This window comes from Xiphias gladius, chromosome 18, assembly GCF_016859285.1.
Source record: "Xiphias gladius isolate SHS-SW01 ecotype Sanya breed wild chromosome 18, ASM1685928v1, whole genome shotgun sequence".
Lineage (NCBI taxonomy): Eukaryota > Metazoa > Chordata > Actinopteri > Istiophoriformes > Xiphiidae > Xiphias > Xiphias gladius.
Window position 1 is genome coordinate 30,499,353 of NC_053417.1, and position 25,611 is coordinate 30,524,963.

The following is a 25,611-nucleotide window of genomic DNA, read 5'->3' on the forward strand; positions in this document are numbered from 1 at the left end:
AATGTACGATGTGGTAGAGTGTAACATTATAGGGGACTTGTATTTATTTTTCTGTGTTACAGTATTTATAATTTAACTTTACTGTATAATGTGATAGAGTGTAACATTATAAAGGACTTGGTGGCCATTGTTCCAGGCATACAGCGCTCTGTCTCGGGGGTTGTAGTCAAGCATGGATAGGTGGCTGTATTTATTAGTCAGAGGGATGTCAATATATTCATAAGTAGAGGAGTTAGTGGAGTAGGCGTAATACACTTTGGTTCCACCCGAGTACCCATTAGTAACATACAGGGTTCCACAGATCATGAACGCCTCTCCAGCACTGCGTTTTGGGTGGTTGGTGGTCCAGCTGCGGATGATCTGCAGAGTGATTGGGTTTAACTGGCTAAGGACGATATTTCCAGCATTCTGATTCGTGGCGTAGACGGCCCAGAGCCCCCCCTCATCCACCATAAGGTCAATATCTGAGTGACCTCCCCAGGAATAATGGTACATATTGTTGTAGCCGGCAAAGTCAAGCTGTCGGGAACGGCTGATGAGTGACGTGCTGAAGTCAAACTTGATGATGGTGTGACTCTGGAACTTGTTGAAGTAAATGGATCCATTATAAACCACCTGACCAGTACCAGACCAAGGGTGAGGCAGGCGGTGAGATGTGAAGTTATCTGTCGTCATGAAGTCATAGATTGACTGATACTCCCTAACGAAGCGGTTGTTATGGTAACCATCCATATACCACACCTATAGGGGAAGAAACCAAATAAATGACGTGAAAATAATCTAAGATGTATAATTATTTATTTATTCTGTTTGGTGTTAAAGGGATTCATGATTATGTTCCATAAAACATAAAAATGTTATTTTAATGTAATGTTAATGTATAATATAATATTTCAATAATCCTGCTCTTTCACGATTATGTCATCATATTAGACACAGTAGTACTGTAGTCTCAGCTAAAGAAAAACTTCACTGTTAGCAGCTAGCAGCAATTAAAACTCTGTCCACCTACCTATTTCTCTTCCAAAATTAGAAACTACAGTAAAGGGCGACAAATTATTCACATTTTTCGTTTTGTTCTTTGTACCTCTGCTCTGGACTATCTCTTCATGTTCCCACCAAGTTCAAAGACCACAGCTCATCTCGAAATTATCACTTTCAATCCTCTTTCAATCCACAGTAAATGTTGAATATTATGTTACTTTCTCTCTGAAACCTGGGCAGGTGTATTTATAATCTGAATCACTTTAAATGTTCAAAAAATACTCATTATGTCTCCTCCATAAACTAGTTGTTCTTCTGACAGTTAAAGATATCCTGACTTTTAGTCCAAAAACCTGGATCCTACATTTCCCATAATTCACCTGGATAGTGTCTTTCGTTAGAGCCTCTCTGCTGGAAAAGGTTAGGGTTAGGCAGGCACGTCTTTCACACTCCACACCTCCAGTTTGTAACACAGACTCTGTGTTAGAAATCTCTTTTCTCAACTGAGATAAAACTGATGTGCTGGTGTTGTTAATATTTTGTGATGTCACATTATATTTTATTGTTGTATTGTCATGTTGCCGTGGTGGTGATTGTTAATACGTAAAATTCTGGTGTTATGGTGTTGTTGAGACTCACTCTGTTGTCTCCAGCCGGAGCCAGTGGATCGGTCATCCATGATCCAAACCTGGATCCAGATGTCTTAACGGTGATTGGCTCAGAGATTCCTGTCAGCTTCCCACAGGCTGAAACACAAACACCAACACATGAAGTTATAGGCTGGACAAAATAACAGAAACACCTGTCCAAAATGAAGCTGAGATTTCTTAAAGTGAATGGAGTTTAGTTTGTATTATAAATAACTTTGAAGATGACATTAAAAAACAGCTCTTTTAGATACAGAGTTTGTCTGATAATCCACTTAAACCATTATCAGTTTTAACAGTTTTCTGGGGAACTGTAGTCTACTATAGAAATAATTTCTATAAAAATTGTTGACTTTTTTTTTTTTTTTTTTAATGGGACTGTTTAAAGTCTATGCTTACCCAGTACCACTCAGGTGTCAATCCCAGTACTAAGATCTTTGTTGAACACAGTCAATAATTGGTCCTCTGATTTCTTTTCAAAAGTTACTTGACTCAGTCTAATAATCCTACCACCTTGCAGACTAATGGTGACAAAATCCTTATTGTCATTTTACCACCGTCTGTGCAGAAGTAATGTAATGGGGCACAAAGGTACCATGTTAAATCGCAGCTGGATTTAGTTACAAGTACAAGAAACTGATGGGCCCTTTGCACGTTTGTTTACATGTTTGCTTTTTTAAATATCTCTGTTCGTTTCTCTGTTGTTTACTCACCGAGCCTCTGCATGCAGGCCCTCAGTCTGTCCTCCAGGCTTATCACTCGGCTGTGGAGCTCCTGGTAGTCCAGTCCTCCCAGTTTTTCCTGCAGTGATCCCAGCAGCTCCGTCACATTCGCTGCCTCCTCCTTAAACTGTCGGACCAGCAGAGCATCGGCCTTGTAGGCCTCCAGGACCGGGATCAGAGGACGTAACTCCTCCATCTTTGCCTTGATGGACTGACAGACAGACAGACAGCAGATACTCTGAGGACTGAGGACTGAAGGATTTTAATGCAGAGATGTTAAAAAACTGAGAGGAAACACAGACAGACAGCAGAGATCAGTAAATGAGCAGTTCAGACATTTCCAGGCATCTTCACAACCATCCACATTAATATGAAGGTGGTCTGAGCTTCAGCTGTTTGTTCATAGATGTTTCATTATTTACTTTTCATAGATTAATTACTGAGATTTGGATAATTAACTTACACAGTGCTCAGATCAGTTTTGTAAACATGAACTGTAAACATAAATATTATCAAACCTGTTCACACTGATCTGTACTGAGACGTGAGGTATCAAAGTTATTGATCCAAATATTTATAATCATTACATGAAATATAACACTTCATAGTTTATATAGAGATTAGAGCCCGACTGATACTGGATTTTTGGAGCAGACACTGATACCGACTTTAGGGAGTGAAAAATTGTGATTTTGACATATCGGTCGAAATTTTTTATATATATTTACATACATATATATGTTAGATTTATATTGAAAAGGGAAAATGATGGGATAGTTGTTTATTCAACATTCCACCGATGTATTTCACAAACTAGTTAAAAACTTTCCATGAAGACACTACATCACTCCACGCTACCGTCTGCTCAGCTGTGATGCAAACTCTGCTACATGTGCTGCAAACTGTGTAAACAATTGAGTTGGTGCTTGTTCTGCTGGACAAAGTATGTGATGAAACCATTTCTAAATTACCCAAAGCATCTTTTTCTGCATTATGTTCTGTAAAAAAAAAAAAAAGTTTTCATATTGGCTCATATCGGACAACATATACGCAAATACCAATATATCTGTGATAGGTCAACATTGGCCAATATATCGGTCGGGCTCTAATAGAGATTGGCTGAAATGTTGATTGGTAGATTAAGAGGCGATATCATATTAAGGCTGAGCTGCTGATTGTTAATTTAAGAGATGCTGTAACAAGTTGGGCGGTACCTTGTACTGTCTGGCGATGTTGGTCTCATGTCCGTCCTCCACCTGTTTGAATTTGTTTTCTAGACCTTTCAACTGAACTTCCATTTTCTCCACAAATTGCAGATCTCTCTGAGTCCGCTGGTCCAAAACTTCAATAGACTGAGTCATATTCTGTACCTGGAAATCATACAGTATCATATTATGTACTATATAATACTACACATATCACTACTACTAATTCTATTTCCACTGCACTACTAATGTACCTTGATAATAAACATCACTGTCAGTTTATCTGTTACTACCTGACTCAGTGGTACCAGCAGAAGTATAAATACTATTAATGCTATTACTATTAACATTAGTATTTCATACCTTTTCAAGCAGCTGTCTCAGCTGTTTGGTTCGAGCATCTCTGGAACAGACCGTCTGCTGAGGGGCAACCACTGTACAAACACATCGACCTTCAGAGTCCTGAGCTGAACTGTACACTTGCCAGCCCTCCTCAGGGACTGAGGGACCCACCTTTTAGACAGGAAATCAGAGGACTATGATGAAAATATGTTGATGATTGTGATTACTTCAGCGCAGATTTGTGTTTACAATAATCAAGTAACGTCAATAAATGACAGAGAGAGAGAGAGGTAGAGAGACTGCCAGTTAGACTACAACCTTTACCCCTGCCAGTCCTGACACTCCTGCTCAGGGATAAACAAAATTCTTCTATTTCAGAAATCATTTAAATAATCAAAATCAACAGGAAGTAATTTGTCCAGTGTGGTTTGTGTTTACTGTCTTCTGCAAGCTAAACTTGGTATCACACACTGATGTATTTATATCATATTGTACTGTACTATAATGTAGTATAATATACAATATTATTCCTTATTTCCAACTGACGGAGCAGAGAAACTAAGAAAACCAAACTAAAAAGAGAGCATCTTATTTCAGCTGGAATAAAGACTCTTCTTGTGTTTGTGCTTTTATCTTGTGTTTTCCCTTTTTTATGTATTTATTTTATTTTTTAATTATTGTCTGTCAGAGTCACTACATGTCTAAGTTATATATGTTTTTATTATCAGGATTAGTTGGGATACTCAAAAAGTTCAATGTTCATGTCAGTGTTACTGCACATGCTCTAGGGCAGGTTTTTGAAAAACTACAACTTTAACACCATTTAAAAATTTAACACGTTTCCATCGCACAGTAAATAATTTGTATGTTTATATAAATGTAAGGAGGAATCAGGGATCTGAGAGATACGATCCAAGTTTATTAGACTTTATAAGTCTTAATACTGTTAGAAAATGTATTTTAGAATAAAACAAACATTATTTGTTGTTGATGATTGTTGCTTTGGGTGATGTAAACAGGAAGAAATGTTATCATGAAGTCAGTTAGCAAGCTGTGGGTAAGAACTGAAAGAGGGTTAGGAACACAGTAGAGGAATTATACATTATACGCACATACTCTCTCACACACACACACACACACACACACACACACACACAAAAACAGTGATACTTTATTAGAAACACCATACTAATACTGGGTAGGGCCTCCCTTTGCTCTCAAAACAGTCCTAGTTGTTCATGGCATGGATTCTACAAGATGTTGGAAACTTTCCTTTGAGATTTTGTTCCATGTTGACATAATTGCATCACATCATTTCTGCAGATTTGTCAGCTCCACATTCATGCTGCCAATCTCCTGTTCTACCCCATACCAGAGGTGTTCTACTGGATTCAGATTTGGTGACTCGGGATGCCACTGAAATACACTGAACTCATTGTCATGATCATGAAACCAGTGACATGACTTTTGCTTTGTGACATGGTGCATTATCATGGAAGTAGCCATTACAAAATTGTAACTTGTAGACATAAGGGGATGCACATGGTCAGCAACAATACTCAGACTGGCTGTGGCATTCAAACCATGATTGACTGGTATTAAGGGCCCAAATGTGTGCCAAGAAAACATTCCCCACACATTACACCACCACCAACAGCCCGGACTGTTGACACAAGGCAGGTTGGGTCCATGGATTCATAATGTTGATGCCAGATTCTGACCCTACCATTTACAGGCCTAGTAGAAATCCAGATTCATCAAAGCAGGCTGCATTTTTCCAGTCTTCAACCGTCCAGTTTTGGTGAGCCTGTGCCCACTGCAGCCTCAGATTTCTGTGACTGACAGAAGTGAAAACCAATTATGGTGTTCTGCTGTTGTAGTCCATGCACCTCAAGGTTGGACACGTTGTGCATTCTGAGATGCTTTTCTGCTCACCACAGTTGTAAAGAGTGTTTATCTAAGTTACCATAGCCTTTGGGTCAGCTCCAACCAGCCTGTCCAATCTCCTCTGACCTCTCTCATCAACAAGGTGTTTCCATCCACAGAATTGCCGCTCACTTGATGTTGTTTTTGTTTTGGCACCATTCTGAGTAAACTATAGTGACTGTTTGTGAGAAAATCCAAAGATTACAAGATTTATTACAGAGACCGGAACACGTCATGGTGATCAAAGGAACCGCACTAGGTTGATTTGAGTCATATTTATCAGATAGATTTCAGGTTATTCATGTTAACAATAACTCTTCCATGCACACAAAAGTTAGTCATGGAGTGACTCCTTCAAGCAATATTATCAAGCACCACATAAATTTCCATTGCTCCACAGATGAAACCCAGCTTTATTTATCTGTGAAGCCAGGTGAAAACAAGCAGGTATTCAAACATCAGGCATGTCTTAAAGACATGAAGGCCTGGTTGACCTGTAATTTTTCACTTCTAAATTTAAATAAAAGTGAGTAAATAAAAGTTATTGTATTTGGGCCTAAACACCTCAGAAAAACATAACCCAATCACTTTGGATGGCATTACCTTGGCCTCTAGTTCCACTGTAAGGAACCTCATTTTTGACCAGGACATGTCCTTTGCATAATACATGTCATTTGCCTCACACATAAAATAAGTCTCTAGGACAGCCCTCTTCCTCATGCAAAATATTGAAAAAAGTTAAAAACATCTGGTCTAAGAAGGCTGCTGAAATGCTAGTCCATTCATTTGTTACCTCTAAACTGGACTACTGTAATTCCTTATTATCCGGATGTCATAAAAATGTGAAAAGCCCAGAGCTGATCCAAAATGCTGCAGCATGAGTATTGACAGGAACTAGAAAAAGAGGTCATAATGCTCCTGTATTCTGTAAGTGCTGTGCAAAGGCAACTGGATTTGCTTGAAGTTCTTGAAGACGTTTCGTCTCTCATCCAAAAGGCTTCTTCAGTTCTAACTGACTAGTGAGGGGTTCCAGGTATTGATCCTTTGGGGGTTCCAGGTATTGATCCTTTGTGAGTTGTTGAGGTCACATGAGTCGTTGACCCTCCTGGTCATCATGTGAGTCGTTATGATCACATGGGTCAAGGTGGGGATGGGTGCTAACACCTTTAGGGTCATTAGGGTGACAACTTAGTCATTGACCCACCCTGCCATCATTTGAGTCATTGAGGTCATATGAGTCCCGGTGTGGATGGTCGTTCAGTTGTCTTGGGAGTGAACTTAGAACTGCGTTTTATGTGGCTGACAGGTGGTGTCTCAGACCACCGCCTCTGTTTAGTGACAGTTGTTCCAGATTGACAAAGTTGGCTTCTTTCACTCCTCTTTCAAACCATCGGTCTTCTCTGGCCAAAATGCGTACATCACTGTGCTGAAAAGAATGTCCTTTTTTCTTAAGATGCAGGTGGACTGCTGAATCCTGACCTGAGGAGCTTGCTCTCCTGTGTTGTGCCATGCGCTTAATTAGCGGTTGTTTAGTTATCCCCAATGTACAGGTCTGTGCATTCCTCGCTGCATTGGACAGTGTAAACTACTTTGTTCTACTTGTGTCTGGGTATTTTGTCCTTAGGGTGGTTTTTGCCTAAGAGTGTTAGTGAGCTTGAAATGCAGAGCGATGTTATGTTTGTAGAAGATCCTCCTGAGTTTTTCAGATAATCCAGCAACATAAGGAATGACAATGTTGTTTCATTTATTGAAATTTTCCTCTCTGTCTTTTCTGCCTCTTTTTGTGGTTTTGACAAAGGCCCAGTTGGGGTAACCACAAGTTCTAAGTGCTTCCTTGATGCGTTTATGTTCATTCCTTTTCCCCTCTGACTTTGTGGGAATATTCTGAGCCTGATGGTGTACGGTTCTAATGAACCCCAGTTTGTGGTCCAATGGGTGGTGAGAGTCAAACAGTAGGTACTGTTCTGTGCGTGTGGGTTTACGGTATACTTCAATGTTGAGGCTTCAGTCGTTCTTGTTGTGCACCGCACAATCCAAGAATACTAGGCTATTTCCACTGACATCCTCATGGGTGAACTTGACGTGCTGTCCACTGCATTGATGTGTTCAGTGAAGGATTCAACTTCATGGGTTTTGATTTTGACCCAGGTGTCATCCACAAACCAGTGGCTTGGGGCAGCTCCTAGAAAAGAGGTCACGGCTCTCCTCTGTACATCTTCCATGCCGAAATTAGCCACTTTTTGGTGACACCAGGGAGCCCATGGCACAGCCGCGCTTCCGTCTGTAGAAAAGCTTCATTGAATTGTTAATAGGTGGTAGTCAGGCAGAGGTCAAGCAGGGCGCATATGTGGTCAGGGGTGAGGTTGGTTCTGTATGTTAAAGTGCTGTCCTGTAGCAGTAATATCCTAACTGATTTAACTGCTTCTGTGGTAGCGATGCATGTGAAAAGTGAAGTGATATCATAGGATACCATGGTTTCATCTGATTCCAGTTTTATTTTTCCAACCTCATTGGCAAAGTCCTGGGAATTCTTGATGTGATGTGGAGTGTTTTTCCAACCAGGGGAGCCAGGATGGTGGCCAGGTGTTTAGCAATGTTGTAAGTTACCCAGTTAATATGGCTGATGATGGGTCTGAGTGGAACACTTCCTTTGTTTATCTTTGGGAGTCCATAAATGAGAGGGGTGGCTTCCCAGGGGTACAGTCTGTAATATAGAGATTGGTCAATAGCATGGTCCTTCTCCAGTTGTTGTAGGCAACTAACTACTTTCTTTTTGTAGCCGCTTGTAGGGTCTCGCCTTAGTGCCCCATAGGTGGCTGGAAAGATGGTGATGTTCCGGTCTTTTTGGAGCGATGTCATTGCCTTCCTTTCTTGGATGGTGAGGTTGGGAGGGGGTGCTTTCGCACTGGTGAGAGCAGCTGATACCTTCAGTCTGTTGTTCAACCTCTGTATTAGTCAAATTTTTGTTTCTGATGGCTGATTCTGTGGCTGTGATGAGGTTTACAACTGGTACCTTTTCCACTGCTGAGTCGGGACTGCAGGGTTTGCAACTTGCGTATCTGTCGTTCCTTGCCTTTAGTTGTGAAGCCTGTGTCTTTTCCGCAAACCTAAAGACTTGTTCCAGTACTTCACTGGGAAGATGTGATGTCAACTCCTCGAGCATCTGTTCAGTCCTAACTCTAAGGGAATCGATGGTAAAATGTACTTGTCTCACCCTCTCATTGAGTAACTGGTTCTGAGCATTCAGAAGGATCTTTTCTGCTCTGTGGCTTTTCACGGTGGAACCCAGGTGTAGGCTGTTGGGAATAATCCCAAGTTTCCTGCATCTCATCTTGAAATATCTAGAATAGAAATTAAAATCTTTCTCCTCGCTTACAAAGCCCTTAATAATCAAGCTCCCTTGTATCTCAAAGACCTCATGATACCCTATTATCCCAATAGAACACTTTGCTCTGATGACTGAAGAGCCTTCAGTTATCAGGCTGCTCTACTGTGGAACCAGCTCCCAGTTTGGGTTAAGAAGGGAGACACCCTCTCTACATTCAAGATTAGGCTTAAAACGTTCCTCTTTGTTAAAGCTTATAGTTAGGGCTGGCTCAGGTGAGCCCCGAACCATCCCTTAGTTATGCTGCTATAGGCCGATGCTGCTTGGGGACCTCCCATGATGTACTGAGCACTTCTTCTCTCTTTTTTTTATCTCTCTCTCTCCATGCATTTGTATCACACTACCGCATGTCCTTAACTTTGTTTCTTCTCTCTCCCATAGTTTGTGCTTGTCCTCTCTGTCCTCTCCCTCCCTGTCCTAATTCTGCAAGCTGGAGGATCCAGATCTGCCACTACTATTCCAGATCTTTCACTATTATTATGATCATTATAATAACTAGTCTGACAGTGCTTGAATAGTATATACAGCTGAAACAGTATATACAGCTGTTCCTAGTCTCTCACTCTTCCCTCTCACCCTCTCCCCCCTCTCTCCCCTCACTCCGCCATTCTTCTCCTCCCAACCCGATTGGTCAAGGCAGACAGCAACCCACCCAGATGTTTAGGAGGCTACTTCCTATTAAAAGTGAGGTTTTTCTCTCCACTGTCGCCAAGTGCTTGCTCCTAGTGGGAACAGTTGGGTTTCTCTCTATAATATTTTAAGTTCTTGACCTTATTCTTTGAAGTGCCTTGAGATAATGTTTGTTATGATTTGGCGCTACACATTAAAAATTGAAATTAACTGAAAATGGATAATGGATTGAGGTATGGGGGATTAAGTAACCAAACGTGTTACAAATGTGTGAAAATCAAAGAAAGTGTTTAAGATGTGTTACAATACATGCACTGTTATAATTCAGTCTTTCTGCTCATAATTGAAAACCATAACTAAAATTTAATGAAATTTTTATTTCAAACATTATCTTCTCTCTGTTCAGCTGTAACCAAGTAGAACTTTGGATCAGCTTTAGTGAAGATTTTTTTCTCCCTCATCTTAAATTCAACGTCAATCTTGGATTAAAAACAATAATAATAAAGCAAAGAGAGTGGACATGTCTGTTTAGTGGATTATTTCAGTTTGTTTAAGTGACTCATGATGCTATTTTTTATCAAACATGTTTACTTTTATTAAACCAGGTTCATCATTATTTAAACTAATGGCTGCTGGGTTTTTTATAGAACAGAAACCAGCTCAGAGTTTCTTTCCACCTGAAATAAGAAAAATAAAATAATTTAATTAAATTTTTTAGTTATTACTTCATGTAATTTTTTTCTTTGATTTTGATGGAGATGTCAATTCCTACCTGCATGTTGTTTGAAGAAGGGTGTTTCTTTTGTCCCACTGTGCACACTGTATGGGTGCAGCTGTTTCTTGGAAACTGATTAAAATGATCAAACTGGTTAAAATGGTTAATCAATAAGAACGTTTTCAAGTATCTGTGAATCACCCTTATTTTGATTGATCCTCTGATATCTGTTATAATTATGATGCTTATTATTATTATTAGTAGTAGAAGTAGTAGTTGTTGTGGTTGCTGAAGTATTACTGCTATAACCTTGCAGTCATTACGTCTCTGTTTCTCTGTATTGAGCCTAATCTGCTGTAATCAATTTGATAGTCCGGATTATCAAAAGGTTTATTGACATTTGATGACAAAAGTCTTATTAAACATTAAATCCATCTAGAAAAACCTCCATACAAACATTTAATCTAACGGTCTGTTACAGTCTGTCAGTTACACTCTGTTTGTTATAGTTTGTTATAGACTGCAATAGTCTGTCAGCTATAGTCTGTTAGCGATAGACTGTTACAATCCGTTACAGTCCCTTTGTTACAATCTGTTATAATTTCATTATTATAGTATGTTACAGTCTGTTAAATCTTTTTGTTATAGTCTGTTATAGACTGTTACAGTCTCTTTGTTACAATCTCTCTGTTATGGTCTCTTTGTTACAGTGTCTTTGTTAAAATCTGTTACATTCTGTTATAGTCTCTTTGTTACAATCTGTTATATCTGTTACAGTCTCTTTGTTACAATCTGTTACCTTCTCTTTATTTCAATCTCTTTGTTACAATCTGTTACATTCTCTTTGTTACTATCTGTTGTAACTTTACCTGTAGAGGTGAGGTGTATGATGGAGAAGTCCATGCTGGGATAAACAGAGCAGTTTAAACTAACAATTTATAATTTATAGGAAAAATCTTTTTCTATAACGAGAAAACAGAGGCAGTATAGGGAATTCCGGCTCAACTCCACCTTCTTTAAAGGTGCATGCAGAAGAGAAAAAGTCGGAAGAGTCAAAAACCCCTGCAGCACTTGTAGTGTAATGGGTTTGCTGGTATATTTACCTCTAATAACAAACCAGAAACCCTAACCTGAAACATTAAACATATTTTACTCATTAAATATAAAAACAAAGTCATGTCAAACAAATAGAACAAACTGCTCTAAAATCAACTCAAAACTATATTTTCATTATATTTATTATTCTGAGATTTAATTATTCAAGTTTAAGGTTCAGTTTTGTTCTCTGGTGTTCAAATACCAAGCAGTCAATCGATCTGACCAGATGTTTATTTTGTCAGAAACATTTAATTATTTTCTGTCAAATCAAATCTGATAAACAGAAACATCAGAAAATGAGGTTTCACACAGTCTATGACTAAAATACAGTAGAAGAGAAGAGAAGAAAATAGAATAGAATAGAACAGGATATGATAGAAACAGAGAGAATATCATTGTACCCCAGTGCAGTATGAATACAATATGGTAGAATATAAAATGAAACTGAATAATTTTACCAAGATAAAATGTGATTAAAACGATAAAATGTAACAGGGCATAGTAAAATATAAATAGAAACATTATATGTTTACCATAGTGATGTCGGATTATAACAGAATAGAACATAACGGAATACAGTATAACCTAAAATTGAACAGTTTAATATTATTAGGGTAGAGTATGAATAGAATAGAATAGAATAGAATAGAATAGAAACAGTAAAATGTTACCAGGGTAAATTGTGATCCAATGAGCAGCAGCAACAGAAAAACATTGAGCAGATTTTCTTCAGACTCCATCTGTTTCTCCTCAAATAACATCCACCGCCTCTTGGTTCTCTCTCTGTTAACCTGCTTATCAACCTGCTGGTTTAGCTGTTTATTAACCTGGTTGTTAACCGGGCTACCTATCTGGTTATATATTAATCTTGTGTGTATCTCTCTCTCTTTCTCCCCTCCTCCTCCCTTTCTCTGGTTCTTCTTCTCTGATGCGACGCCAAAATCAGCCGAGCGGAAACAAGATCCTCCAGCTCACTCTGTGTGTGTGTGTGTGTGTGTGTGTGTGTGTGTGTGTGTGTGTGTGTGTGTGTGTGTGTGTGTGTGTGTGAGAGAGATGATGATGATGATGATGTCACAGCCTGGCTGGTGAACAGATCTGAGCAGCAGGAGGAGGAGGACGAGCTGTCCATGGTGCCGAGAGAGAGAGAGAGAGAGAGAGAGAGAGAGACAGAGAGAGAGTGAGTGTGTGTGCGCGCGCGCGCGTGTGTGTGTGTGTGTTCGTGCGCGTGTATGTGCCTGCGTGTGATACTGTTTTTGTGTGTCTGTGTGTTTCTGCAGGAAGCCATTTGGCCTCAAGCTGTAAAATGTCGGCTCTCTATGAAATATTTCTGTTTTCAGATGCTCAACACTGAAAGAAATAATAAACGTTTATTTTCTTAAAGATGTTTGTAATCAAAACTAATAATGTTTTATTGAAGTTAAGTGTGGTTTCAGAATTTGGGGGGAGGCTTATTTCTCTCTCAGTATTCTTAACTTAAACATAATATCATCTACGTAGTGCATGCGTAGTGTGATTTTATTTTTATGCTCTACAAAATCATTTAAGCTGATAATGTTTTATTGTGTATGATTATGTATTTTTTTCTGATATAAGAAGTAGTTATTTGTAAGGCTAGTAGAGGTACATAAACAGTGATAATGTTTGGAAGACTAAGTGACAATCAGATGAAACTATCTAACAGACCAGTGGGACCAGCTAATGTAGGTTAGTCTAAGCAGATCTAGTGTAGATATAAAGTCAGATGCATCAGGCAAGTATCTTGTCTTAGCTTGGGTGGGTTTAAAGGTCCAATAGATCAGAATGAGACATTAGTGTTTTCTCTCAGAAGCTTCAGTTGTTTTATGATACCCACTGCAGGGTCTAATGTTAAAAATATCATTTAACATGAATATTGGGCTTCGATATTGATTGCTCATTTACCGGGTGATAACTGTCCCATTAAACCTGTACAACAAAACAGATTACACACATATACAACGATCAGCCACAACATTAAAACCAGTTGCTAGTTTTAAGATTTGACACACTTACTATCTAAAAGCACAACCCCGTCCAGCTGCATCCAGAATGGGGGCTTTGACAATGACCCACTCAGATTTCATGTCGCCAACCTGCCCCAGGATGCGTGCCAAGTTCTGTCGGAGTCCCAGTTAACCCTTATTACACATTTGGGTTTGCCCAATCTATCCAGCCGCTGCCCCCGCCATCTGATTCAAATCGTCACCAGCTGGTGATCAGTTGATCTCTCACCACTCGAGTGTTCAAGACATACTGCCATAAATCAGATGATACGACCACAAAGTCAATGACTGAATTGAGGCCTAAGGTGTTCTGGTACCAAGTACACTTAAAAAAAGCCACCTTATGCTCAAACATATCGTTTGTTATATGGCCATTGCATGGCTAACACAGAAGTCAAACAACAAAACACCATTCGGGTTCAGATCAGGCAGGCGGTTCCTCCCAATCACTCCCCTATAGGTTTCTACATTGTTGCCCACATGAGTGTTGAAGTTGCCAAGAACAACTATAGAGTCCCCAGGTGGTGCCGTTTCAAAGACCCCACCCACTGACTCTAAGAAAGCCAGATACTCCATACCGCCATTAGGGGCATAAGCACAAACAACAGTCAGAGCCTTCCTCTTACCAACTTGCAGTCGCAGTGAGGTGAAATCTTGCTGTCTTAGTAGAACTCCAACACAGCTCAGCCAGGGGATATGAGTCTCCCCACATCTGCCCAGTGCCTCTCCTGGGACACATATATCTTGGGAAACTCTACCAGGGGCTGATGACCCCAACAACACAGCTCCCAGGATCACTGAAACACAAAAACCCCTCCACCACGTTATGGTGGTGATTCTCGGAGTCACTAGCAGGCCTGAAGGGCTGCAGCTGCAGCGATTGCGGACTCAAAAACCCCAGTGTGGTAGGTGTTCGGGGAGGATATGGAGAAGGACTTCTGGTTGGCTTCAGGGAAGTTCTGGGAAACCATCCAGCAACTCAGAAAAGGGAAAGTAGGGCTTGGCCCAGGCTGTTTTCAGCAGGGGGGAGAACTGCTGACTCAAACTGGGGATACCATCGGGCGGTGGACGGAGCACTTTAGGGAGCTTCTGAACCTGACCAACATGTCCTCTGAGGAAGAGGTAGAGTTTGAAGATATGATGGAAGCCTCACTCATATCTCTGGCAGAGGTCTTGGAGGTTGTTAAGAAGTTCGTCAGTGGCAAGGCACCCGGAGTGGATGGGATTCACCCTGAGATGCTGAAGTCTCTGGACATTGTCAGGCTGTCTTGGCTGACAAGCCTCTTCAATGTCACATGGAGAATGGGGACAGTGCCTGTGGAAAGGCAGACTGGCGTGGCGGTTCCCATCTTTAAAAAGGGGGACCGTAGGGTGTCCTCAAATTTTCAAGGTATCACACGGGTCAGCCTAGAGGGCAAAGCTTATGCAAGGGTGCTGGACCATCGAACACTAGACTAACTCTTTGCCCTTGCCAGGCTACCTGAGGGGTCATGGGTGTTTGCTCATCCAGTCTGGGCTGGATGGGTGTTGACCTCCACCAGGGTTGTCCCTTGTCACCAGTCCTGGTTGTGATCTTCATGGACAAGATTTCAAGGCACAGCCGCGGGGAGGAGAATGTCAGATTTGGGGGCGTCAGAATTGCGTCTCATCTATTTGCAGATGATGTGGTTCTGTTGGTTTCTTCAGACCACAACCTTCATCAGACCCAGTGCATGCTGAGGTTTGCAGCTGAGTGTGAAGCGGATAAGGATGAGTCAGTAGAGGGTCAGCACCTCCAAGTTTTCTGTCAGGAAAAAGATTTATTGCTCCCTTTGGGTTGGGGGGTTGCTCCCTTGAGGGTAGGATGCAGCGAGAGAATGACCGGATTTGTGCCGGACCACTGTGGTGAAAAGTGAGCTAAACTGAAAGGCAAAGCTTCTGACTTACCAGTCAGTTTACCAGTCGATCTACGTTCCGACCCTCACCTATGGTCATGAGCTTTGGGTAGCGATTGAAAGAATGAGATTGCTGATACAGGCGGCTGAAAGAAGTTTCCTCCATTGGGTAGCTGGGCTCAGCCTTATAGATAGGGTAAAGAGCTCTGACATTCGTGGGAATCTCAGTGTAAAGCCGCTGCTCGTTCGCATTGAAAGGAGCCAGTTAAGGTAGTTCAGGCATCTGATTAGGATGCCTCCTGGGCGGCTTCTATTGGAGGTCTTCCAGGCATGTCCAACTGGTAGGAGACCCCATGGTAGGCTCACAACACGCTGGAGAGATATCTCATATATCTATATTTCAACACTAGTCTGTGATATGGGAGCAGATCCAGAGGGAGAAAAAGGGTACCTGCACATTGTCTGGCTAGACTTCACCAATGTTTACTGATCTATCCCACAACAACTCAACGACTTTGCAAAGGAGTTCTTCTGTATATGGATTCCATCAGTGCCTTGGTATTCAGGTACTTCAAGGACTTCCAGATATGCTTCACCCTCTAGGACTTCACAACGGGATGGCAGACATTGGCAGTAGGAATTGCTATGGGTTGCTCCATCTCCGCCCTCTTATTTGTAGCAGCCTTTTAAATCATCTTCATCGGAGCACGGCAAAGGGTTAAAAATACAGTCAGGAGAGAGGCTCCCGCCACTTATATGGTACATGGATGCTGTCACAGCTTTCCTACAGACAGCTCCTGAAGGAGCTGGACAAACTTGTAATATGGCCAAGAATAAAGATAAAGCCGTCCAATTCCCAAAGTCTGTCACTGCGAAAATGAGTCAGAAGCGCAACCATATTTGTTGCAGTTGGTGAGGAAATCCGAAGACTGGCCAGACAGACCATCCAAAGGCTAGGGAGGCAATATAACACAGTTCTCTGGCAAACCAATGTGAAAATCAACACAGAAACAACTGTCAGAAGGCTTGGCTGAAATCAACCAGAGCCAACAAAATAAGTCTCAGCGGGCGTTGCTGCTTTGAACTCCACTCCTTGAATTTTGAACCCTCAGTTTTAAATCAGACTGACTAAGCGATGTCATCATGACATCATCAAGTCATCCTTCACTCTGACCTCCGACTAGTCTGACCTCTGACCTTTACTGTAATGTTTGTATTTTCTTTCAGGATGAGGCTCTGTTCATTATATAATGTATACATTAAGTCTGATCAATGACTCTGATGAAAGGGACAGTCATAATAATAATAATAATAATAATAATAATAATAATAATAATAATAATAATAATAATAATAATAATAATAATAATAATAATATCAGTGAGATGAAGATGATGATGATAAAGATGAAGATGTAGGATGAGGCAAAGTGAGAGTTGGTCTAAAATAAAAAAGTGTGAAATGAATCTTGTGGCTTCACATGAGACATTCACGTGTTTAGATTTGTTTCAGCTGCAGTTGAACATTTTTATTACTTGTTTATTTATATTTATCTTACTTATGTTAAGATTAAAATGAAAAGATGTACAAATACACATACACAGTATTGATCTCATAGTACTTTGTGTACTGCAGTACCAGTCAGAGGCTGTCCTCAGTTCAGTTGTTTTACAGACTGATCTGGATTTAAACAAAATGTCAGATTACATTCACAAATTTTAGATTCAACCAATCCAATTTAACAGGTGATCAGGTCAAAGGTCAGAGGTCAGATTTGAAGGTGTTTCTGTCTATTTGAGATGCAAAGAAGAAGAAAAAGAAGAATCAGATAAAGAAAAAATGTCTTTAAATAAATCATCATTTTCCTCATTGGGTCGTCATGGAAACAAAAATCTCTTTCTGCCAGCAATAGAGTTTGTGTGTTTAATGTGTGATGGTCCTCAGCAGGGTTCATAATGCACACACACACACACACACAGCCATACCCACACACACACACACACACACACACACACACACACACACACACACACACACAAACACATACACACACGCATATAGGAATATTTTGGGGATGCATGAAAAATTACCCACCTTTGGGGACACCACTTTCTGAATGCTTTAGAATTAAGATACCACCATCACCAGTTTACAAATGACACACACAATGAAAATCACTTCATATTTAATTTAGATAAAACCAACTTTTGTACCCTGTGATATTATACCTTCAGTTTGGGGACAAGCATTATTTAACCAACCTTTGGGGTCATAACGTAAACTCAAGTCTTAAAAATCTTGCTTAAGGGAACCTGACAGTCCTTAATTATTTCCTTTATTTCTTTGAACATGAGAGTCTATCATTAGGTCTGACTTGCTGGCAGATGGATTTTTGTTAACTTTTGGACAAGGCCAGGCTAGCTGTTTCCCCTGTTCCCAGTCTTTATGCTAAGCTAAACTAACCAGCTGCTGGCTGTATCTTCTACTGTTACTGTACAGACATGAGAGTGGTGTCAGTCTGAACATCTAACTAATTGCAAGAAAGCAAATAGGCGTGTTTGTGAAATTTGTAATGTAATGTCAAAATTCCCCTTTAAAAACACTGAATGTGCGGTCCGCAAAGAAATAGCAGTCAGCAGTTTTAAATTATGATATGAGCATCAGAGATTGATGAGCACAGCTACTTTGGGTTTCAAAAATGTGTTCAGCCACAGTGCTTCAAAATTATTCTGGAAGTGTAGATTCTAGTTTCTTTAATTAACAGAAAATACTGATTATAAAATTGCCTTTTTAAACTTTACAGTAAAACAACTGAAAAAATGTTCACCCAAGCTGAATGAGAACACCCTCTTTATGGAGCCTGGAGAGGACCCTCTCAATAATTATACAATATTATTATTATTATTATTGTTATTATTATTGTTGTTGTTGTTGTTGTTATCATAATTATTATTATTAATTATTATTATTACTCAGACTGATACATTTATAATTCTGTCCTCCTAGCCATGTTCTTTGATGAAACAGTGTATGCAGAAAATGTAAAGAAAAGTATCGTACCCAAAGAAGCTCCAAAATTTGGTGTTATCATTAAACATAATTTATAAGAAAATGTAAATGATGTTTAATAATTATTTTATTTTCAAATTAATTTTATTAATTTATTTTTATTTTCTGAAATCTGTATTTAAATTATGAATTTGTGCATTAATTTTAAAATGGAATTGAAAATCAATTTTATAAAGGCTTATAAATTCACTATGTTATTCCATTTTGTCATGATGGAATAACCTGGCCTATTCCAAGTCACAGTTTGTCTGCTGGTTTAATATTTACAGTTCCAATTTTATAATCATTTTACTTTCAAAACAGCTCTCTTTCATTTAAAACAAGTGTGTACCTTGAAAAATAATTGAAGTCCAACCCCTACATTTAGGAGCTAGAGCGCTGATTGGCCAGACCTCCGCCAACAATAAGAACTACCCAATTAAAGCTGCTGTTGCTACTTTGTAGGCTGGATAGTTTGAAGATTCCAGCTTCTGACTTTTTTTTAAGTTTAAAGCATTCACAAAATGGAAGCTGTAACTTTTAAAGCAGGAGACACATGGAGTGTGCACTGTAAATGCACTGTAAGATGGAATATGACATGCACACAAATAAATAAATATAAAAAAGTACAAATTAAAAATCCTTTTAAATTTTAATTTTGCAATTACATTTTACAATTCAGTTACATGTTTTCTTTTTAGTTAATTACTGGACAAATTAAAAAAAAAAACTAATAAAAAACAATTAAAAAATCATGAATAAAATATGATCATTTTAATGGTACTACCTGATTAGAATTAAACACTGTAAAAGTCTAGTTATTTTGGTTGCACACTCCATGTGTCAGATTTTTCAGCATCTCATCATACTTTTTCCATTTTGCACTCAGATTTATGTATTTATTTATTTAAATTCTTACCTTCAGGGTACCACAGTGTTATCCAATGCCATGCATTTTTACAGTGAGAGAGCTCCATTCTCGGTAGCCATATGAACTTTACTCTTGTGGCTAGCTTCAGGCAGATGGTAATGCTGTCCATGAAGGCCTGAATGACAAAAGGAAAAAAGTCAGCATTGAGCAATACAGATCAATAAACTGACATTATAGCAAACATAATGTCACTCTGTCTATGTAATGTTACAAATAATGTATAAATACTTCCATTTACAAGAACTACTTAAAAATTCCTAGGAAACCCACATAGTTAATATACACTTGCTGTATACAAGTGGTTTATGGAATCATTTTATGGCTATTTTTTGACATTTTATTTACTATGAGAATTAAATGCCTGAATTAATACCTTATTACTCCCATAATACTGTATTGAATCTATATAATGAACTACTCCTTTAAAAACCCAGTATCAGTCTGAAAACAATAAATCTGACATCAGGGTAAAACCTGTCCTAGTGAAGACCTCTATCCACATATGATTCAAAGGAGTCTTCATGGTTCAGGACAAAGGATTCAGGCTCTCAATGCTTCCAACGGAAACAATAAAATAAGATAAAGGCATTCGTACATGCACATTACTAAGTAACAATTTTATTGTAAAACATACATTTATGTACTTAAGTTATTGACATGTGGTATTATTGAATTACAAGAGACAGTAAAACTATAACTTAATTACCTCCACAAACAAAGATAACAATTTATTGACGTCGACTGATGATTACTGAGGGGAAATTATGTGTTTGTTTTTGCTCTAGATTGTTTGTTAGAATATCTAAAATTTTTCAGATTGAGATTCCGCCAAACAAATATTTTGGAAATTTGGTAAAATGTTGGCAAAATGTTAGTTCAAGAGTCGAGAAGCAAGTGATTTGTGTTTTGGCTATAATGGAGGGGAGAGGTGATGATGTTAGCAGAGATGAACAGAGGAGATCAGAAGAGGTTTTGGTTTTCAAAGTCCCTTTATTAAACAATCACCAGGAGAAACCAGATCATTGTCACATCATCACCCGAGGGCAAAAATATAAAAGCATTCCTAAAACAGAACAAAACCTGTCAACCAAAAACAAAAATGTGTTCTCTGATCAGAAAATTACAATCAACTCTCTACAGATGAGAAGTCTGCGATATGTTTCTGAATGTCCTCTATCAAGCCGCTTGGTGGCTTCAGAGTAAAGAGTCTGTACCAAAGAGTCAGTCTTTCCTCAGAATTGTTATATGCTTTTTGAGGCGGAAACGTTTCTTTTCATCCAAGAGGTCCAAACCGGCCACATTTTTTTTAATACACTAACAGATGTGATGAATTTGTCAGTGTCTCCAAAGTAATAATTCAACAGACTTTCCGAATGTTTCATCCAGAAATGCATTTATTTCCTCTAAAGAGTAGAGATTTGTGTCCCTGTTAAAAGTTTAAAGGAACTGACACTGGGGGACCTGCGAAAAAATATCCATGATAAACACGCCACTGTCTATCAGATGGTGAACATGAGGCTCATATTTCAAGAACAGAACCACTACTTTGTTCATTCTTGATGCAAAAGTTAGTTTATCGTGTCCTACTTGTTCACTATCAACCAAAACAACTCCCTCCACACTAACGTTACTATCGGGTGGGACTATCCTCACTCCCTGCCGGATAGACAGAGGTGGCATCTTGGATGACGCCATTCCTCCTGAAAACCTCCTGACAAAACCACTGATCATTTGGACAGCATTTATTTTTGCCAAGGACAATAAATCCTTGGTCCACAGTTTTATAGGCAGATCATGTTTTTACGATTTAGCCTATAACAGGACTTTACTCAATTTTATATTCAAGTGTTGCTCACTTGTTGAATGCAAAAGAAATTTGAGTTTCCAGGATAAATTCTGATAAGCACTTTATGCAATATTGGTATTTATCTGCTGTTACTGAAGCATCAAGAATTGAACTGAATCAAAATGAATTGTTTTGGATCAAAAATTGAATCGAACTGGGAGATCAGTGCCGATTGTAAGCCTTAGAGAGGAGAGGAGAGGAGACAAGAGGAGGAAAGAAAGAGAATAGGAAGAGAGGTTAGGAGGAAAAGAAGGGAGAAAAGAGCAGAGGAGGAGATAGGAGGAAATGTGAGGAGGAAAAGAGAAGAGACGAGAGAGGAGGAGAAGCGAGGAGGAGGAGAGGAGAAACTCCATTGTGTCAAACGCGATCTGTTTCATCTGTGTTTAGGAAACCTACTTTTCCAGCAACTTGCTTGATCATCTCTGGATGACAATGAAGAAACGTGCAAAAAACAATCAACAAAAAATAAGCAAAAACAACTCAATGCGCTAGACATTTTAATTCTACACTACTGGTCAAAGGTTTTAGAACACCCCTATTTTTATTTGTTTTTATTTAAATTTGAGCAGATTATGTCCAGTGAAAATTCTCTAATGGTAAAAAGGTCAGCGGTAAACTGCCCAAGATTTAAAAAAAACAAAAACAAAAAAACAAGGGAAAAATAACGAAATTCAAATAAACAGGCCATGTTCAGAAATCAAGAGATTGGTTAACTTATAGCTTTCCTTCAGCAATGGAATTAAATGAAGCCTTGAAAGTTAATGCAAACAATTCCTATTGGTGTCCCAAGTTTTGTTGATGACTTACAAACCTTCTGTCTGTACAAAGGCAAGTGTGGGATCAAACTGTGACTTAACCCCTTGATGCATTATTAGCACTGCAGGAAGTAGGACTGCATGTTGCTGTCAGAATGTTGATAAAAAGGCAAGTAACAAAGGAAGACCGACTGGTTGGTCAGGGGCTCATCCTACACCAAGATAATGACCCAGATTATTGGAAGAACAGAAAGAGACGGTGCCTTCACATGATGGACGACCAGCATAGTCTCCAGACCTAAGCCCCACGGAGCTGGTTTGGGATGAACTGGACAGAAGGTGAAAGCAAAACAACCTGCAAGTGAAACACATTGATGGGAACTTCTGCAAAAACGTTGGGGCACACTTTCTGAACAATGTTTAATTCCTTTGTAGAAAGAACATAACAAGTAAGTTCGGGTGCTGGATGAGTCAAAAATTTTGATTACATTTAGATGAAAGAGTCCATGATTCCTTTTTTTAAATCTCCATTTGTTCTATGTTTTCATTTCAGAAACACAGACATTAAAGATGTAAATTTTAGTAAAAAACTGGAAAAATTGAGTCTTTTTATAACTTTTGATTGGTAGCATTTTTTGGTCTTACACAAGTCCTCAAATACTTTAACTTAAGTACTGAACAGATCATTCCAAGGTGTTTCAGTATGACAAAGAATGCTGATCCATTCATTAGCTCTCCGCTTATGTGATTTCAGGATTGTGGGGGCTGAAATGTATCCCCTATATACACGGCAGGGGAACAGGCAAACTTTCTATGCTAGTTCCAAGTCCATCTCAGATATACTGTATGCAGTAAATGGAGGGGCAAACAGACTTAAATAAGAGATTATTCTTGACCACAGGGATTCGATGTGCTTTACTAATGCATCCCTTTTAAAAAGTGGATTTGCACCCAACAACAGTATGGAGCTGGCTAATTTTTTTTTGCGACTTTGTAGTTAAGATTTAGGGTTTAGCATTTTTGTGAGTCTGAAATCACAATTGCATCCATTTATCAAATCTGAATAAATTCAAATCCTGTATTGAATCTATTAGGGCTGAACGTTATGCGAAAAAAAAAAAATCATATTGCGCTTATTTTGACAAATATTGTGATTAGTCTCAATTTTAGTGGGAATAGTAATTTTTGCATTCAATTTTCGCTGAAAACATTTTTTAAAATGATGATGTGAGTTTTGCTGGGGTCTGTACCAGACAAGCATGGTCCCTTACATCTGGAGAATATGATTTGTATGCCAGGGCCAGGGCTCTAGACTAAAATTTTACATTGCTCTCACCGGTCCGCTTGGCGCCACAGTAATATTTCAATTCAGTTAAATACAATTTTATTTATATAGCACCAAATCATAACAGAGGTTATCTCAGGGCATTCATATAGAGCAGATCTAGACCATACTCTTTATAGTTATATTTACAGAGACCCAACATTCAATACCTTTACATTACCTTTTACATTGCCCATTTTATCATATCTAGGACACAGAAACTGGACAAGGCAGTGTTTGCGAAAGGCAGATATTTTGGCCTCTCTGTATTTTATAGGGTCTGACTCTGGCTCAAAGTCAGATGAGGCTCTGCTGAACATGTTGGGTCAGGATTAGGCAATTTACCAGGGACAGGGGAGACAGGTGGTGGAGTAGTCACCCAGAGCCAGTCCTGACCTCCCCGGGTTCCTAAGCAAAATTCTACTAAGGGCCCTCCTACCCGACCTGTGAGTCATGTATACCGTTTGCCATTACCATATAGTCACACCTGACTCCCCAGTGCTCCAAATACAATCCCTCCTTCCCTCCCTTAAAACAGTTTGCTCCATCCGTTGGTCTAAGAATGAGCAGACCTATACAGAACAGAACGAGGTATAAACAAACCATATTTATTGAACAGAATATTTTTTATAGAATCATAACATGAGTGAATATTAACATTAACATAAATAAGAAATTGTAAAAAAAAAATAAAAAAATAAAAAATGTAAAAAATAATAAGATATAACACTGTACCTTGGCTCTGCTGCCTGGTAATTAGAACTGGCTGATGATCCATCATCTACTCTACTAACAAACGTAAGCACAGCACCTGTAAATTATAGATTATTGACTATTATTCATTTTATCAGATGGATCAGGCCCATTCACACTGGCTCTCCCACATTTCCTTTTATACATTTTCAAATATAAAATACTATTTAGACTGTGGCTTGACTGAATACTGCATTTTTAGCATTTATTATTTACATTTGTATCCATATGTACAGCTAATCAACCTTTCATATTCAATATTTAATAAATAGTCAGTGTCAATCCAAGTCTTTTCATATTGCATTAGTCCAGAGCACTAGATAATCACGAGGAGCTCCATCGCGCCCATAGGTTGCTGCCGCGAGTTTCACTTCGTGCACGCGCATACGAACGCCTGTTCACGTGTAACGCGGTTCTTTTCCGAGCTGCAGTTTTTTGAAAACCGCTGCCAGTTTGCGTTTATCAGCGCAATACATAGTTGTATTTCACTCTCAGGTTTGTCAGACACAAAGTCACAGAAAACAGCCCTGGAAGTGGCGGGAAGGCAGGACAGAGACAGACCAAGACAAGCACTGTCCAGCGAGAGACACAGAGAGAGACGCACGTCCACTAAACCGTACTGTCATTTTCTGATATCAAACCTGGAGGGGAGCAAACGAGTTTTCCTGACTGCTGTTTCCGCCATTCACTGTAATTGTGGGGTTTTTTTCTCTATCTCTCTCTTTTTGTGACCAGAAGGAGAGTTCCGCCTCATCCTCTCGTGGAGGTAGCAAACATTGACACCCTCTTTGTCACGAGGGGGAGGCAGGGCCCGTCTGTAATTTGCGTAGTGAGCATATAAGGCCGCCCGGCTCTGCAGTTACCTCCGCCGATGATGTTGGCTGTGAGCTGGGTCTGTCACGGCTCGGGACAGGTGTAACGGGCACCGCAGGATTTTTTTGACGGAAAAACAATTAATAGTTCTCAGCATTTTGAATTACCGGTATTCTTTAAGGTTGTGATGTCGCTCAAGGAGGTGTACAGGACGTGGTTTCACACATACACACATGCCATATTTTTTTCCCCCCACCCGGATTCAGAGAAGAAGAATATCAGGGTCAGAGCCAATCAGAGGCAGAGTAGGGGCGGGTCTCCGCAGAATGCGGGTGGGAAAAATAATGCCACCCGCATACACACACAGAGAGAGAGACAGGCCTGCTAAATAACAGGTGCACCGGTGAGACCAATGAAAATGTTCAGCGGCACTTGGCAGATTTTGGGTCGGACCCTGGGGCCCTGGCTGGGGCGTCTCTGTCGCACCACAATGCTTAATTTAAAATGGTTTGTCATGTAAAATTGCAGCTCCTGAGGTTTTGGATGTTGCACTTGGCCATATTGCGATCGCGAAAATATTTCAATTCATTGT

General features: G+C 39.5%; 1 protein-coding gene across 1 annotated transcript; it reads right to left on the reverse strand.

The window, feature by feature from the left end:
* Positions 1-78: 78 nt before the first annotated feature.
* On the reverse strand, positions 79-12,546 carry LOC120804021 (noelin-like). Its single transcript, XM_040153148.1, has 6 exons — positions 12,326-12,546; positions 3,922-4,071; positions 3,568-3,723; positions 2,345-2,564; positions 1,624-1,730; positions 79-741 (listed from the first exon to the last, which is right to left on the reverse strand). The coding sequence occupies exons 1-6, from the start codon at positions 12,413-12,415 to the stop codon at positions 79-81; spliced, it is 1,386 nt and encodes a 461-aa protein (XP_040009082.1). The 5' UTR covers positions 12,416-12,546.
* Positions 12,547-25,611: the final 13,065 nt, after the last annotated feature.